The sequence below is a fragment of the Caretta caretta genome, chromosome 9, assembly GCF_965140235.1.
Source record: "Caretta caretta isolate rCarCar2 chromosome 9, rCarCar1.hap1, whole genome shotgun sequence".
NCBI classification, from domain to species: domain Eukaryota; kingdom Metazoa; phylum Chordata; order Testudines; family Cheloniidae; genus Caretta; species Caretta caretta.
This window is the reverse complement of record NC_134214.1, coordinates 11,113,479-11,128,173: the sequence shown is the minus strand read 5'-3', so window position 1 is coordinate 11,128,173 and position 14,695 is coordinate 11,113,479. Positions and strand designations below refer to the sequence as shown.

Below are 14,695 nucleotides of genomic sequence, written 5' to 3'. Positions count from 1 at the left end.
ATTACCTCACCCACCTTGTCTTTTATTGGACCAACTTCTGTTGGTGAGAGACACAAGCTTTTGAGCTTCCACAGAACTCTACTTCTGGTCACCCTGTGTAAGCTCAAAAGCTTGTGTCTGTCACCCACAGAAACTGATCCAGTAAAAGATATTACCTCACCCACCTTGTTTGTCATGATTATAGTGTCATTTGGGGGAAGAAAAATGGTAAACTTATTCCAGAGTTAACAGTTTCAAATATAACCCTCTTATTTGTGTGACAGATTATATTTAATGAAATAGTGGAAATGGAAGCTTTGAAAGTTGGCTTTATTTACAAACTCATTCTTCCCCCCCCCTTCCTTCCAAATTTTGCAAGAAGAAGAAATGTAGTCTGCTTGTCATTATCTAACATTAAGATATAATGCTTCCTTGCAGACTTTTCTTTGACCATGAGATGATCATAAATCAACATTGCAGAGAGTGTTCACACTCAATGTAATCAGTGATGTGTTAGAGGGGAAAGTAGGAAGACTAGTTGTGTCCCTAGAAATATGTAGGTTTCAGAGTAGCAGCTGTGTTAGTCTGTATTCCGCTGAAGTGAGCTGTAGCTCATGAAAGCTTATGCTCAAATAAATTTGTTAGTCACTAAGGTGCCACAAGTACTCCTTTTCTTTTTAGAAATATATACTGACCTTGTGCCAACTAAGAATTTGAATCACTGACATTGAGGATTTCCCAAAAGTCATTTAGTCATAACAGCAGGAATGAACAGACAATTTAATTTAAAGTTTTATTTGTTAAACAGTCTCTGCCAAATTGATCATTTAATGCATTGTGTACAACATACATTTTCCCAGCCACTAAAATATGGACTTCAGTCTAGTAAACATTTCTAATAAGATATTTCTAAATAAGGAAATATGCATTAAATCAATTTTACCAATTCAGAAGTACTAGTGTGATGTGAGTCAGCTGTAGTGGAGTTTGAAATATTATTTCAAGCTCTTTCTGCTATGAAGACTACTAGAGCTGCTACCTGCACTGGAAGGCCGTGAACCAGCACTTCCTGTTGCTGCCGGCGAACTGAATGATAAACTCAGATCTATAATTTTAAGTGAGGATGCTTGGCCAGAAGTTGAACCCACGGTGCTCCTAGTTGATCTAAAAGGCAAAACAAAGTTATTGTAAAGTTAGAATGTAGACAAAACCCTCTTGATTAATAAGGGAAAAAAGTGTAGTTGATAGTACAAGTGATCACCTGAGCACTTTGTAAGACCAATGCACCTCATCTTAGTGTGTTAGTAGCATATGCATTGATGATCTTAAAAGTTTGGATTCTGCTCTCCAGTAACAGTGATTGGGGGGAGGGAGAAACTGAGCAAGGAAGGAACTAGCTTCAAATTATGTGGGCAAGATGTTTAATGTTTGCCCCTGATACTCTAGAAATCCTCATCTAGGCTCTTGTACTACTGTCTGAAGACACCTACAAGAAATGTGTCTGGTCATAGCTGAAGACTTCACTCAAGCCACAATATTTGTAACACTGAAGGTAGAGTACATGTCCTTTGTAACAGAAGAGAAGGTACTTTGGTTTGTTAATCAACCACCAGAACAAGCTTTTTTAAAATAAAAAAGATCTTTATATGTAATGGGAAAGGGAACTGAGTTTAAGACTAATAGTCCAGAAGACTGCAAGTGCAAAAATTGCAGCTGTAAGGAGAAGAGCTGGGTCCTCAATCAATTTGAAAATCATCTAAAAGTGAACTGTGCTCCAGTGAAAGAGCAAAGTAGGAATGGGAAAAATGAATAAGCAATTTCAGAGCACTGCTACCAAGAAAGTCTGAAATTATTGTCCTGATTTGAAGTGAAATAGACTAGGCTAGACAGAGGCACAGGACTTGTCCACACATCTAAAGTGACATAGATTCTTCTAGCAAACCCACCTAACAGAAGACTTGAGGAGAATCTATAGTGAAGCTTTTACTAGCCAACAGACATGAACAAGAAGGGACAAAATGAGAAATCAGGGCGTGGGAGTACAAGGAATAACCATGTGCAGTATTAACTTTAACACTCACCTGACAGAGGCCACTGAGCTTTGTGAAGAAGATCTAGAACTGTAATAACTACCTATGGAAGCAGCTGTAGGAAGTTCTAAACAGGACTAGAAGAGAAGAGAGATCTACTATTGGTCTTTGCAAGTGGGAGATATGACACATACACTACTGATTTTCTATGATACCATGTGTGATAAGCTACTTTCAGTATATTCCCTTATTTTCAGTGCTAACAGCATGACCCCTGTGTTTTACAATGGCCATATTGTATTTTATGAAATTGAGGCACAATGCCTTTGAATCACTGAAATAAATCCATTAATTGTTCTTTACTATCTATAACTGTGTCAGCATTTTCAATAACAGTTCAAGTCAACTAGAGATGCTACCTGTTGAAAGTATGTTTGAAAGGGTAGAGTTAAATCAGGGTTTGCTTCTAATACATCAACCAACAATTTGTCAATGGTTCTGCTGTAGTCTTTCAGCTCACGGAGGTCAATGTCTTCTTCCTCCTGTGTTTTAGTTTTACTTTTCTTTAAAGATCGAACTTCTTTGGACAGTCTGGAACACTTTTGGCATAAAATAACAGGTAAATGCAATTTAACAAAGTTATATTATGAAAACAATTTAAATACCAATTTAAATGGCCAAACATTGTTAGTAACAGACTTAAAATTTAAGTTTATGCTGCATTTTTACTATACCCCAACTATAACTCAAACCAATAAAATAAGAGTTGTCACTTATTTATGAAACCAACCTGTGCCATGACTCTTTCTAACTTTGGCTTCTGCTGATCTATTTCTTTGTTCAGCTGCAAAATATGAGCTTGCTTCTCATTTGTTTTTTCTTGGTAGACAGCCTCCTCTCTTATCATGATGTCTAAAGTGTTTTCCATACTCTGCAAGAATAGAATCATAGAATATCAGGGTTGGAAGGGACCTCAGGAGGTCATCTAGTCCAACCCCCTGCTCAAAGCAGGATCAAATAGTACAGATCAAACCTGAACATCAAAGAACAATGTTATTAGTTTAAAAATTATGTGAATGTTAAACAGCAAATACGGTGATTAATACCTTTTAAATAGTTTACTGCACTTAACATTTTGTATTAGGCTCTTGATCACAATTTAGTTTTTTACTCTTGTTGCTTTTGGCCCCAACTTTTGAAGGTGTTTAAGGGTTTCACCTCTGTGTTATGATACCTGATTTAGGAGCCAAAATCCCATCCACTGTCAATTTTAAAAATCTGAACCTCTAACTAGAGCCTCCATCCTTAAAGTGTGTTAGAACTATGATCAGACAACCCCTACCATCCGTTGTCTGTCTTGTATGATCCATTAATCAACTGTACATAACATGCTTAACACAAGCTCAAAGGGATGGAGTCCTTGGCCAGCTGGTTAGAAGAAAGGAGGTTACTGTCTCTTTTTAAGGGCTCCCCTATAACGGGGCAGAGGGATAAGTGGGGAGAAAGCTTACAGGGACGAGCAGGAAGCAGTTGGATCACGTGTGGGTATGGGAGGTATTGCTCTTCCTGCTGACTGGAAGAGGTGGGGAGTGGGGTATTTATAGCCCATGTAGCCTCAGAGATGCTTTTTTACATGGATGAGGCTCACAGCAGCAAAAGTAAGTAGGCTGCAGCATCAGATGAGGCCTTCAGTCGACATGGCTTGGAAGCAAAGATGCCCCAAACCATATGGGAAAGAGTGCAGGGATAGCATGCTCCCAGCAGTGTGGTAGAGGGGGTGCAGAGGCAGGGGAGAAAGGAGGAAACACCCTTGGGCAATAAGGAGGGGACACCAGGCTGTCATCAATCACCCAGCAGCAGCTACTGTAACTGCAGCAAACTTCTCTGCCTCCTACTTACATAGGACTGCTGGGCCCCACCATGTGACACTGGAGGTCTCCAGGAGCTTCCGTGACCAATGGGACCCTGTGAGGATGAGTCAGAAGGGGCAGCAGCAACCCAAAGCCATGTGGCTGTTTCCCCCTTGTCGGAGGGTGAGTTAATGACCCTCTAAGGGACCTAGCCGAAGTCTCTCCCTCCCATTCATATGTGGGAATGGGTGTGGAGGGAGGGATAACCCCCCACAAGCAGCAACAGCCTGAGCCAGAAGAGGAGAAAGAAATGGCTCCTTGTAGGGACAGGGCAGGGTTGACTGCTTCCTACACTATGCCATAGTGAGTGGTTGACCCCTTGTAGGAATGGGGGGGATGGAGGGGGAGGTTACTTGGGCTTCTCTGTACTGCATAGTAGGCAGTGGGTGTTGGTTGTACTTTCATGCCCCACAGCGTGGGAGCACTTGTGATTAGGAGTGGGGGACAGTACAGCAGGGCAGCTAGTCTGGAACCTTGGCATATAAGGGCTTTCGAGTCGGGATGTAAATATCAGTTAAAAAGGTTAACTGGTTAAACAATTAAAATTATATCAGTTAACCGAGCTCGTTCAGGCAGGATGGCCAGGGCTGGAGTCCTGCTGGCCCGGCTGGGGTCCCGCCAAGTCTGCTGGCCTGTGGTCCCAAGGGCCCGCCGGGGCTGCTCTGCCTGGCCCGCCGCAGCCTGGGGTCCTTCTGGCTCACCGGCCCGACATGGCTCTGGCCTGACATCACTGGCCAGCCACCGCGATAAATGGTTAAGGTCTGGTTAACTGTAAGCCTAATTCTTACCAGTTAACCTTTTACATCCCTACTCACGAGGTGGTACAAATATCAGCAGTGCTGCAAACATTTAGGGTTTAAGAGCACAGATTTAACAATTTTGAGCAATTTCATAGGACGCTGGCCCTATCTATGATATGGCCAATTCCAGAGGCCCAAATATTGCAGTACATGGTGTTGGTGGCAACCCATGGGCCAGCGTCATATTTGTCCACTAGTTGCCTTTCTTGTCTTATGTTTGCCAGCAGGTTGCGAGGTTACATGGATCCTTGCAGCAGGGTCTTTGTCCAAAAGTTTTTAGTTGGGTAGTCTTAAGAAAGGTCCTTTTGAGAATCCCCGTTACTGTTGAGACACTTACGGATTTGTGGCACATTCTCAACCAACTATGCAGAAGCAAATAGGAGGCAGCCTTATTCAAGGCAGCATTCCTGGTCACTTTTTTGTGTGGAGTTTTTAGGGTCAGTGAACTAGTGACTGGTCAGTGAGGGATACTTTGGGAAGAGCTTTGGCATGGACGAGTGATCTGTCCTCTTCACCCTGAGACTGGGGGAAAAGGGAGTCCATAATGCTATAGGAGGGTGGTAAGATTGGGATTTGCCCAGCAGGGGCAATAAGGACTCATTCATGGGGATGATAGGCCCCTCACAACATACCAATTTATTACAGTTTTCAGAATGGGACTTACAAAGTGGGAGCTACTGGAACATGAAGTGTGTTCCCACTCATTCTGGATCGGAATCACAACAGCTGCGGCCTAACTAGTGCTAGGAGGTCACAGCAATTCAGGCAATTAGGCAGTGGCACTCAAACGCATACAAGACGTACATAAGACCCCATGTAGGGAATCAGAGCTAATTTTCCTGTGTTTCCAATTTTAGAACCAAGCAAATGGGCCAAGTGACTAATGCTGTGTATCTGGTTACAGCGTTGTATACTGGGAACATAAGCAGGCTTTCCAGTCATCTGGAGGTTCACAGCTGTGCCTAGATTCTGAGGCAATCTTGCACCAGTATAGAAGGTGGAGTGTGCTGTGGGACCAGCTGATGGCTGGGAGTAGGCACCATGTGCAATTACTGTTCATGCTGGTAAACAATTTGGGAAGATGTAAGGGGGGGGGGGCGGTGAGGACATATTTTTGTCCAATATTAATGAAGGACTCTGTAAATACGTGAGAATGCACTGGGAAATGGGAAGCAGCCAAACTAAATTGCTGGCACCTCTTTGTGGCAGATGTCCTGTGCAGAAGGCATTCGCCTTCCCCGCAGCAGGTCTGGGAACTGGTGGGGTAGGGCAGGGGAGATAGGTTATAATATCGTAACTTAGTACAAATAACTCATGGGAGATGTCCAGTGCAGGTACTGATTATGGAAGGAATATGGTTATCAGATAAAATGGATTGGAAGAGGATTTGAAAGAAAGCATCTGAGGAATTGGAGTTTGGAGTGCCTACATCGCATACAGCAGGGAGCCCCCCCCCTCCTTTTAACTTCACATAAGGGAAGGGTTGTGGGGTCCCAGCAACAGGATGGCTGGGACTAGGTTGGGAATTACATGGAAATGACTAAGGAAAGGTTGATCTTCATTATACAATCTACTGCCAGGTACTCCCAGATATTTTAAGTGAATAAAGTTGCAGCCTAATTAAAGCATACCAATTACTACCTGTCTTTCTTCCAGGGTGGCCGGCCAATGGATGAATAACTATATAAATCACTATCTGTAGTTTACGTATATGTAGATTTCATATGTAGTAAGAATGACAAATCCTGGGTAAAATTTTCAGATGTGCCTAAGTGACCTAAGAGCTTAAGTCGTGTTGAAAAAAATCAATGACACTTAAGTTTGTTTCAGAGTAACAGCCGTGTTAGTCTGTATTCGCAAAAAGAAAAGGAGTACTTGTGGCACCTTAGAGACTAACCAATTTATTTGAGCATGAGCTTTCGTGAGCTACAGCTCACTTCATCGGATGCATACCGTGGAAACTGCAGCAGACTTTATATATACACAGAGAATATGAAACAATACCTCCTCCCACCCCACTGTCCTGCTGGTAATAGCTTATCTAAAGTGATCATCTAAATGGCCCACCTGATGATCACTTTAGATAAGCTATTACCAGCAGGACAGTGGGGTGGGAGGAGGTATTGTTTCATATTCTCTGTGTATATATAAAGTCTGCTGCAGTTTCCACGGTATGCATCCGATGAAGTGAGCTGTAGCTCACGAAAGCTCATGCTCAAATAAATTGGTTAGTCTCTAAGGTGCCACAAGTACTTAAGTTTGTAAGTGCCTATGTTATTTTGAAAATGGGACTTGGGCTCCTCTGAGTTTGACACTTTTGAAAATTTTACCTATTGTCCATGAGCAGTAGGAAAGGGGGTGCAGAAAATTCACAAAGGAGAGAGAGGAAAAAATATTCCCAGAATGCTTCTTAATCCATGAGGGGGAAAAAATTGCCATTTGTATAGGCGAAAACATAGTTTTCCTTAGCCTAGGCAATCTCATGTGCCCGTTACCTGAAGGTCGTCTTGAAGCTCCTTGATCTGTCTTCGCTTGTATCTGTATTTTTCATCAGCAGCTCTTTTCTCTTCTTCTAATTGCAGCTTTTCTTTGTACTCCTCACCTACAATATCAAACACTCTGAGCTAGAGTTTAAACATTGTACAAGGTGTGCACATGTTTAGGACATTAGATTTTCATTCCAAAAACAGACTATTGCTGCATTTTAAAGTAAGTGCACCAAAATGTATTCAAGTACAATACATTGAGACATCATTTTTGGCCATATCTAGGGTAACGGAAGTCTTCTGCCAGACAGCCTTGAGGATCTGCAACTGTGCTATACTAAACTGGGCAGTATATTTAGCAACTCACGTGTCTGGTCTTGCAATGATCAATTGCTGAACAGATGTATTTGTAGATCAAAAAAGGAAGTATAGTTGGTGATAAAAGGTTGAAGCACCCTATGAAACACTTTAATCTTCGTTTGATTATTTAGGTAATTGATTAAAGCATCTACCAGGGCAAGGGGGAGCCTTAAACATTCCAGTGTTATCTACAGTGCTTCTGAGAAGCCTCTAGGACTTTCCTGTGGAATTATTACCACAGGTATTTTAGGAAACTTACAATTTTGTTACTCAACTATGTAACTAAAAAATAAATACTGTACTATATTTGATGTACTATAAGATGTATACATGAAATATTAAAAGAACAACCAAAAAGGACATCTTTATAGGAAGTCTGTGTCCTAAAGCGCCCACAGTACCTGCTTTTAATTGATTATAAAATTACAGGGAACATCCTAAAAAAAAAAAAATTTTTTTTTAAAATATAAATACTCCACAAACTAGTCACCTAAAAACAAAGAAAAAAGTGACTGGTTTATCAAGGATAAGGATTTAAGATCCATTGTTATAAAGCCAGCAGAGGCGCAAAAGTTAAACAACAAGCCCTATCTTCACACACTTATTGATATCATTGATAACAGTGTTGCATAAACAAGACTAAACAGAGAAGACTAATTGTAAAAGCAACTTGTGAAAGCTGTAAATTTGCAATGAGCTTTCAACAAAAGGCAAACATAAAATCCCACAGGATTCCACAAACCGTACTGTGGGGATTCAACTTGTTTAAAGTTGTCTATGCAGTACACGAACAGTGGCACAATCCTCAGCTCACCTTTTTACCAGATAACAGCACTGTCCTATAACGAAAACAGGAAACAAACAATACTGTCGATAAGGGGCCTGCCTTCACCAGTGCCTCACAACCACTATGCCTTGCTGTCCTGCCACTGGATTCAAGTACTTGCAGACCTACTGGCCATTCCTCCTATCACTGATGAATGGGCTTTCAGTGGAGACACTTTGTGCAGTCTCTCTACAACACTTTATGCCTCCCTACTGTGGTTCTGCTGTACTTGAGAGTTTTCACAACCCTTACTTAAGCTTAAGAATTTGCATAAAAATAAGAAAAGGAGTACTTGTGGCACCTTAGAGACTAACGAATTTATTTGAGCATGAGCTTTCGTGAGGGTGGGAGGAGGTATTGTTTCATATTCTCTGTGTGTATATAAAGTCTACTGCAGTTTCCACGGTAAACATCTGATGAAGTGAGCTGTAGCTCACGAAAGCTCATGCTCAAATAAATTCGTTAGTCTCTAAGGTGCCACAAGTACTCCTTTTCTTTTTGCGAATACAGACTAACACGGCTGCTACTCTGAAACCTGTCATAAAAATAAGGCAAAACTTGAACTTTAATAGCTTCTTTTTCCTGTATCTACTCTGCCCTGGTGAACTGACAGCAACATTCAAAATTATTCTCTCTTCTGCTACTATCAGTGTGTTCTGTAGCTAATTTATTCAGTAAGTACAGCCCTTTAGTATCATTGTTTTGTTCCGTTGTCCCTAGTTTATGCTTTCATCTCTAACTCACACAAGTAATAACAATGTTCATTTTACATACTTGTCTCTGTCACTGTTTTAAAAGAGTTCCGATAATTGCTGTTGCAGTTATTAAGAACGTGCATGGTATTTTGCAAGGCTATGACTTCTTTTTCAGCTTTGCGGATCTTTGCATCCAAGTCATCACCTTCACGTTGAAGGTCCTCCTTTTCCTGGGCAGCCTAAAAATAAAAACAGATCTGAGAGAGAGAGAAAGAAAGAATCCAACAGACATATTGTGATGGCTGTCTCTGGGCTGCATGGGTCTAACTGAAACACACTAATAATATCATGGCAATAACAGAAGAATACTTGATGTTAAGTAGTTAAGAAGAAAACCTTTTTCTATACTCTTACAAGAAATTAATCTTAGAGCCTGATCTTGTCATGAGCATCTATGCAGAGCTGATTTCCCTGGAGTTTTATGTGGGCACAGGGGTTCACATGTGTGCTCACAGTAGAAGTCTTAGCTACTAAGCAGCCAGAAAGTTCTGCTTTTTCTAGGTTTGAAAACCACATGGTGAGATAAGTTGTCCAAAGCACTCCCTAACTATAAGGCTGTTCTTGGATTATACAAATTTAAGACTAAAAGAGAACTCTATGATTAAGCCTTTCCTTTTGTACATGGATTTCAATAGAGTGGCTATAACATCTTCTGTGACCTATAAAACAGATGGACCAGACAAGTTAGTTCATTTCAGATTTTTGAAGCAAATAAAAATTAAGTCAGCGGTGCACTGTGTGAGCACCTGATTGCATCCACATAGAGCAACTTGCAGGATTGGGGCCTAAACTAGAGTTTTTCTGAAATCTAGCTCTGTGGTACAGATTTCTACTTCACAGTACTCTGTGGTACTGAATACTACTTCAGTTATTTTTTTTTTTTAAATCCTATTCCAAATTGAGTATAGCTGAAGGAGCACAAGAGTAAACTGCAGGATGTCCTGCAAGGCATTTTGGGCCAAGGTCCCAATATGCCACATGCCATTCAGAAGAGCAGACTAGTTAGAATAGGGGTACTGCACTCTGGGAATAGGGGTAAAGAACCATGTTCCCAAGACAGCAGGAAAGAATGCAGCTAGGACCTTTCTCCAAGAGAGGCAACTGGTGGGAGGTCAAGGTGGTTGTCTTAGAGGTACGGGAGTTGAAACCAGAGTAGAATAGGGGAAGCTATAGTTTAAATCAACACTTATGATGGAAGAGTTTTTAGTCGATTAAAAGCATTCCAACAGTAAAGTAACTCAACTACCTTAATGACATAGTAGGTCTGAGTTTTCTCCTCTTCTCCTTCAGGAGGCATCATGACGATGGTAAGAATTTCATATCTGCATCTTAGTTTTTCAATTTTACTTAGACGGTCTTGAAATTCAGCACTGATTGATGGAAGAAAGTGAACACACATTGATTGAGATGTTTAAGAAAATATACGTTTCTGTCTTGTACCGTTTTATAGGCTATTTCTTGTATTACAGCAGCACTTGCTACTACCCCAGTAGTCTGAACATGCACAGGGAGCCAGCCATGAAAGCATTACTGCTACTGCTGTTAGGTAGGTTTATTTATTCCCAGTCCTCCCCAACCGCAGACATCTGGTCCTCTTCCCACCCCCACAACTTCTCTCACACTACTGCTTAAAGTGGACAAATTTCAGATCCCTCACATCACAGAGAGCTCTGTGATACACCTCCCCCAATCTTTAAAGCTTTGGTATTTAAGTCCTACAGCTGCACAAGATGCCCCCTGCTGATCATTTCTTAATATTGATACTGGTAAATGAGAATAAGCAACAGCAGGCAACAACCCCAAATCAAATTACATGCAAGTACTAATTAGCTGTGTAACTGTCAAAGGAAAAACATACAGTCTGCACTCTGGGTGAGGAGTTAAGCTTTAGTCACACTAAATCACTCTAATTTCCTATTGCGTGGGGTGTGGTTAGCAGAGGGGTGAATAAAAGCCTGCCAGCTCAGCTATTGAGTGTTTGCTAGCTTCCTAGTTAGATTTAACTACTTACTACAAGACAGATATTAGGTGGTCAGAACTAAAGATTATAGTAAATATTTTGAATTAATTCTCTTATTATGAAGGCAACAAAGAAGTCTGTGCTTTCTTGTAACTTTCTAATATCACTTTACCACAGTATAATCAACTAAGTGGTATATGTGTACCATTTCTGATCCACAGGAGATTAAAAGCTCTACTACACGGGACTGTTAATGGAGATTCTCCGAATGCTTGTAAGAACTGTTCACTTACTGGGTCACCAATGAAGACCAGTTTTCTCCAGTATTTTATTCCTGATGAGTAGGTCCTCTCATAAAAAAATAACTTGGCTGTTATAACTAGCTATTGTAACTAGCTCTAAATATACAGACAATGTAGTCACCAGCTATCCTGAACAAATGCAGCAGTGGAGGGTCAGACGTAGGAACTTTGCCTTCAAAAGCCAGACCTCTATTGCTTGAGCTTAAAGAGATTCTGTATGGCAGTAGGTATGCAATTACAGATTCCTTACAATACCAGATGACATATTTCCACATTGGACAAATGATGATTTCTTGTTCAGGATAGGATGGGGGATAGCAGAGAGTAAAGAGATATTTGCCTAGTGGTTAAAGCAGGAGACTGGCATCAAGAAACTTAGGTTCTATTCCCAACCCTTCTGCTGACTAGCTGTGTGACTTTGGGCAAGTCACTTACTATCCTCAATCTTTTTGTTTGGGAAATAAGGATAATATTTACCTCCCTTTGTAAACATTTTTAGATCCCACATGAAAGACACTATATAAAAGTGATTTAAAAAATGATGGCTGAGAAATTAATTTATTAATGCTGTACTCAAAGACAGGGAATCTACTAGCTGATTTTTGAAATGTTTAAGAGAGGAAAATTGTAAACAGACCACACAGTTCACCCAGATATTTTGAATAATATCTTAATGTATTGTGTTTCTATTTTCCATTTACTGTTAAGAACATTGAAGGTAATGTTTTGAAAATAAATGGTAACTACCTTACACTTTGCCGTTCCTGCTCCACAAATCTTATCTGTGATTCAATCATTGCCTTGTGAACCTTAATTTCTTCAGTTCTTTCTTCCATAGCTGTATTTAACTGTAGCTTTTGTTTTTCCAGTGAGAGAACTTGCTCTGCTTTGTTGTATAGCGTATCTCGAAGACGTTTCAATTCCAATTTTAAGAGATTATCTTCAATCATCAAATCCTATCAAATGCCAAAAAAAAAAAAGAGAGAAATAATACAAAATTAAAAGGTAGGTATGCTTTTCAACTTGATTTATTTTTAAACCGACACATTTTTAGAAATTCCAGTTTCCTGTAAAGCACTCTTTAAACAGTATTTCTATACCACAAAAACCAGCACTGAGCCTTAGGTTATTGTCTTACGCTGTAGTCTCAGCTGAGCCTCGACCACCCAGAGTTCTCTTGGGGACAGGGAAAAGGTGAGGGAAGCACTAGTTTCAGAGCTCCTGCTGCACCTTTTCAAGTGCTTCAGGGGCTTTTGCACCTCTTCCTTGTGTCTCACAGCAAAAGGAGGAATAGGACTTTTACCAAAATCTGTTCTAATTAAGAAGTCAAAATAAAACAAAAGGATAGCTGTGATTTATACAGAACCTACATTACCAAACTCATACTCCCAAGGTTGTGCTGATGAGCCTTGCTGGGAGGAAGAAAAAGCAAACACAAAAAAAGTCTTAGTTTCAGACTTTAGACCATAAGAAAAACAAAAGATTTTTGCAGAAAGGATGACAGTGGAAGGGAAACCAGTTATTATATGTAGTTGGTGCATCCTATTTGTTATATGATATTTAAATTAGTGAGCCAGAACATCCCATCAGTCTCAAAGTTGGAGGGTGAACATCTGGGTTTGGGGCATGCTAGCCAAACAGTATTAGCTCGTTCTTTTCCCTGTCCATGTAAGCCCCTCTGTATGGTCATCTTGGAGCTGTGGCTCCACAAGGCTTTGGAGACTGGGTAGAAGGAACAATTGGGGTTCATCTGCTCTCCACAACATTATCCCTTGCCAGCTCCAGGGATATTCTATCCATATTCTATTGTATTACTGATGTTTCTTTGAGAAAACTTTAATCCGAAAGTAGCATTAATTTCAAATTAATGATTTCTCAAAGAAACGTTAGTAATACGCCTCTGGCAACAAAGCACCCTCCAAATGGATATTGCTTCATAAATGCAAGGGACTTAGTCAGTAATAACTGAATTCCCAATGGAGCCCTACAACTTGAGGTGGTAAGAGGCTACAGTTCCTCTGCACCAGGGGTTCCCAAACTTGGTTCACGGCTTGTTCATGGTAAGCCACTGGCGGGCCTCAAGACACTTTGTTTACCACTCGCAGCTCCCAGTGGCTGTGGTTCGCCATTCCCAGCCAATGGGAGCTGCGGGAAGTGGCGGCCCCTGCTCTACACCCTCCCCAGACACTACCAGCTAATGGGACAATAGCCATGAAACTGTCCTTCCTTTGAAGATCTGGGTATTACAGGGAGGCTGAAAGACCAAGAAACTCCAGAGGGTTTCCCTCTGGAAGGAGATGACCCTGCACAAAAGAAAGTAGAAAAGAACCCCCAATCTATTAATTAAGAGTGTTTAGATGGTTTATTCTTAAAAAACAGAACAAAATAAAAAACCTCATACTTTCCATTAGTAAAAAGCCACAAATTATCATCATACCTGCTTAAGAGCTTTGGCTTTTTTTAACTCTTTATCCGATTTGTCATTGAAAAGGTTTAGTTCATCTATTCTGATCATCAGACCAGTCATTTCTTCTCCTGTCTTATCCATTGCTCTCTTGATAAAATGGACATCGCTCTGTTAGAAAATAAATGGCTTTTAGTTCATGACCCCGGAAACAGATTACACCAATTACTAGCAATTAATTAAAAATTACAGATTATAAACTCTTTAGGACAGGGGCTCTCTGTTATATTTTTGTACTGTCTGTACAGTGCCTAACACAATGGGTTCTGGTCCATGGTGCTACTGAAATATTTTAGGCGGGGTGCAAGCAACCCTTTTATGACACCAATACACAACCTTCTTATTCATGCAGTCATAGATTTTAAGGCCAGAAGGGACCATTATGATCATCTAGTCTTTCCTCCTACATAACACAGGCCATACAATTTCACTGCATCTACCCCAGCATTTATGGTTGAACTTTATAGAGCATATAAAGACATCCAATTCTGGGTAAGACTCCCAAGTGATGGAGAATTTACCACATCCCTTGGATGTCTATTTCAATGTTTAATTACACTAGTTCAGAATGTGCATCTTAGTTCCAGTTTGAACTTCAATGACTTCAACTTCTGGCCATTAGATCTTATTGTGTCTTTGTCTGTTAGACTAAAGAGCCCTCTAGCACAGCGGTTCTCAAACTAGGGCTGCCACTTCTTCAGGGAAAGCCCCTGCTGGGCCGGGCCGGTTTGTTTCTGGGGGCTGCGGGAAGTGGCACAGGCCAAGGGATGTGCTGGCCTCCCTTCCTGCAGCCCCATTGGCCTGGAGCAGCGAACCGCGGCCG

General features: G+C 40.9%; 1 protein-coding gene across 3 annotated transcripts in view; it reads right to left on the bottom strand.

Moving 5' to 3' along the window:
* Positions 1-758: 758 nt before the first annotated feature.
* Positions 759-14,695, bottom strand: part of CCDC39 (coiled-coil domain 39 molecular ruler complex subunit) — a 32,196-nt gene continuing 18,259 nt past the window's right edge. For 2 of the 3 annotated variants that reach the window (XM_048864857.2, XM_048864859.2), the window contains 9 exons: positions 13,846-13,983; positions 12,156-12,364; positions 10,393-10,516; positions 9,166-9,325; positions 7,215-7,321; positions 2,800-2,940; positions 2,429-2,608; positions 2,061-2,146; positions 759-1,143 (listed from right to left, as the gene is read on the bottom strand). In XM_048864857.2, the coding sequence (XP_048720814.2) occupies positions 975-1,143; positions 2,061-2,146; positions 2,429-2,608; positions 2,800-2,940; positions 7,215-7,321; positions 9,166-9,325; positions 10,393-10,516; positions 12,156-12,364; positions 13,846-13,983 (1,314 nt within the window). In that variant the 3' untranslated portion in view covers positions 759-974. The remainder of the gene's footprint in view (positions 1,144-2,060; positions 2,147-2,428; positions 2,609-2,799; positions 2,941-7,214; positions 7,322-9,165; positions 9,326-10,392; positions 10,517-12,155; positions 12,365-13,845; positions 13,984-14,695) is intronic. The other variant, XM_048864858.2, reaches the window with a different exon arrangement.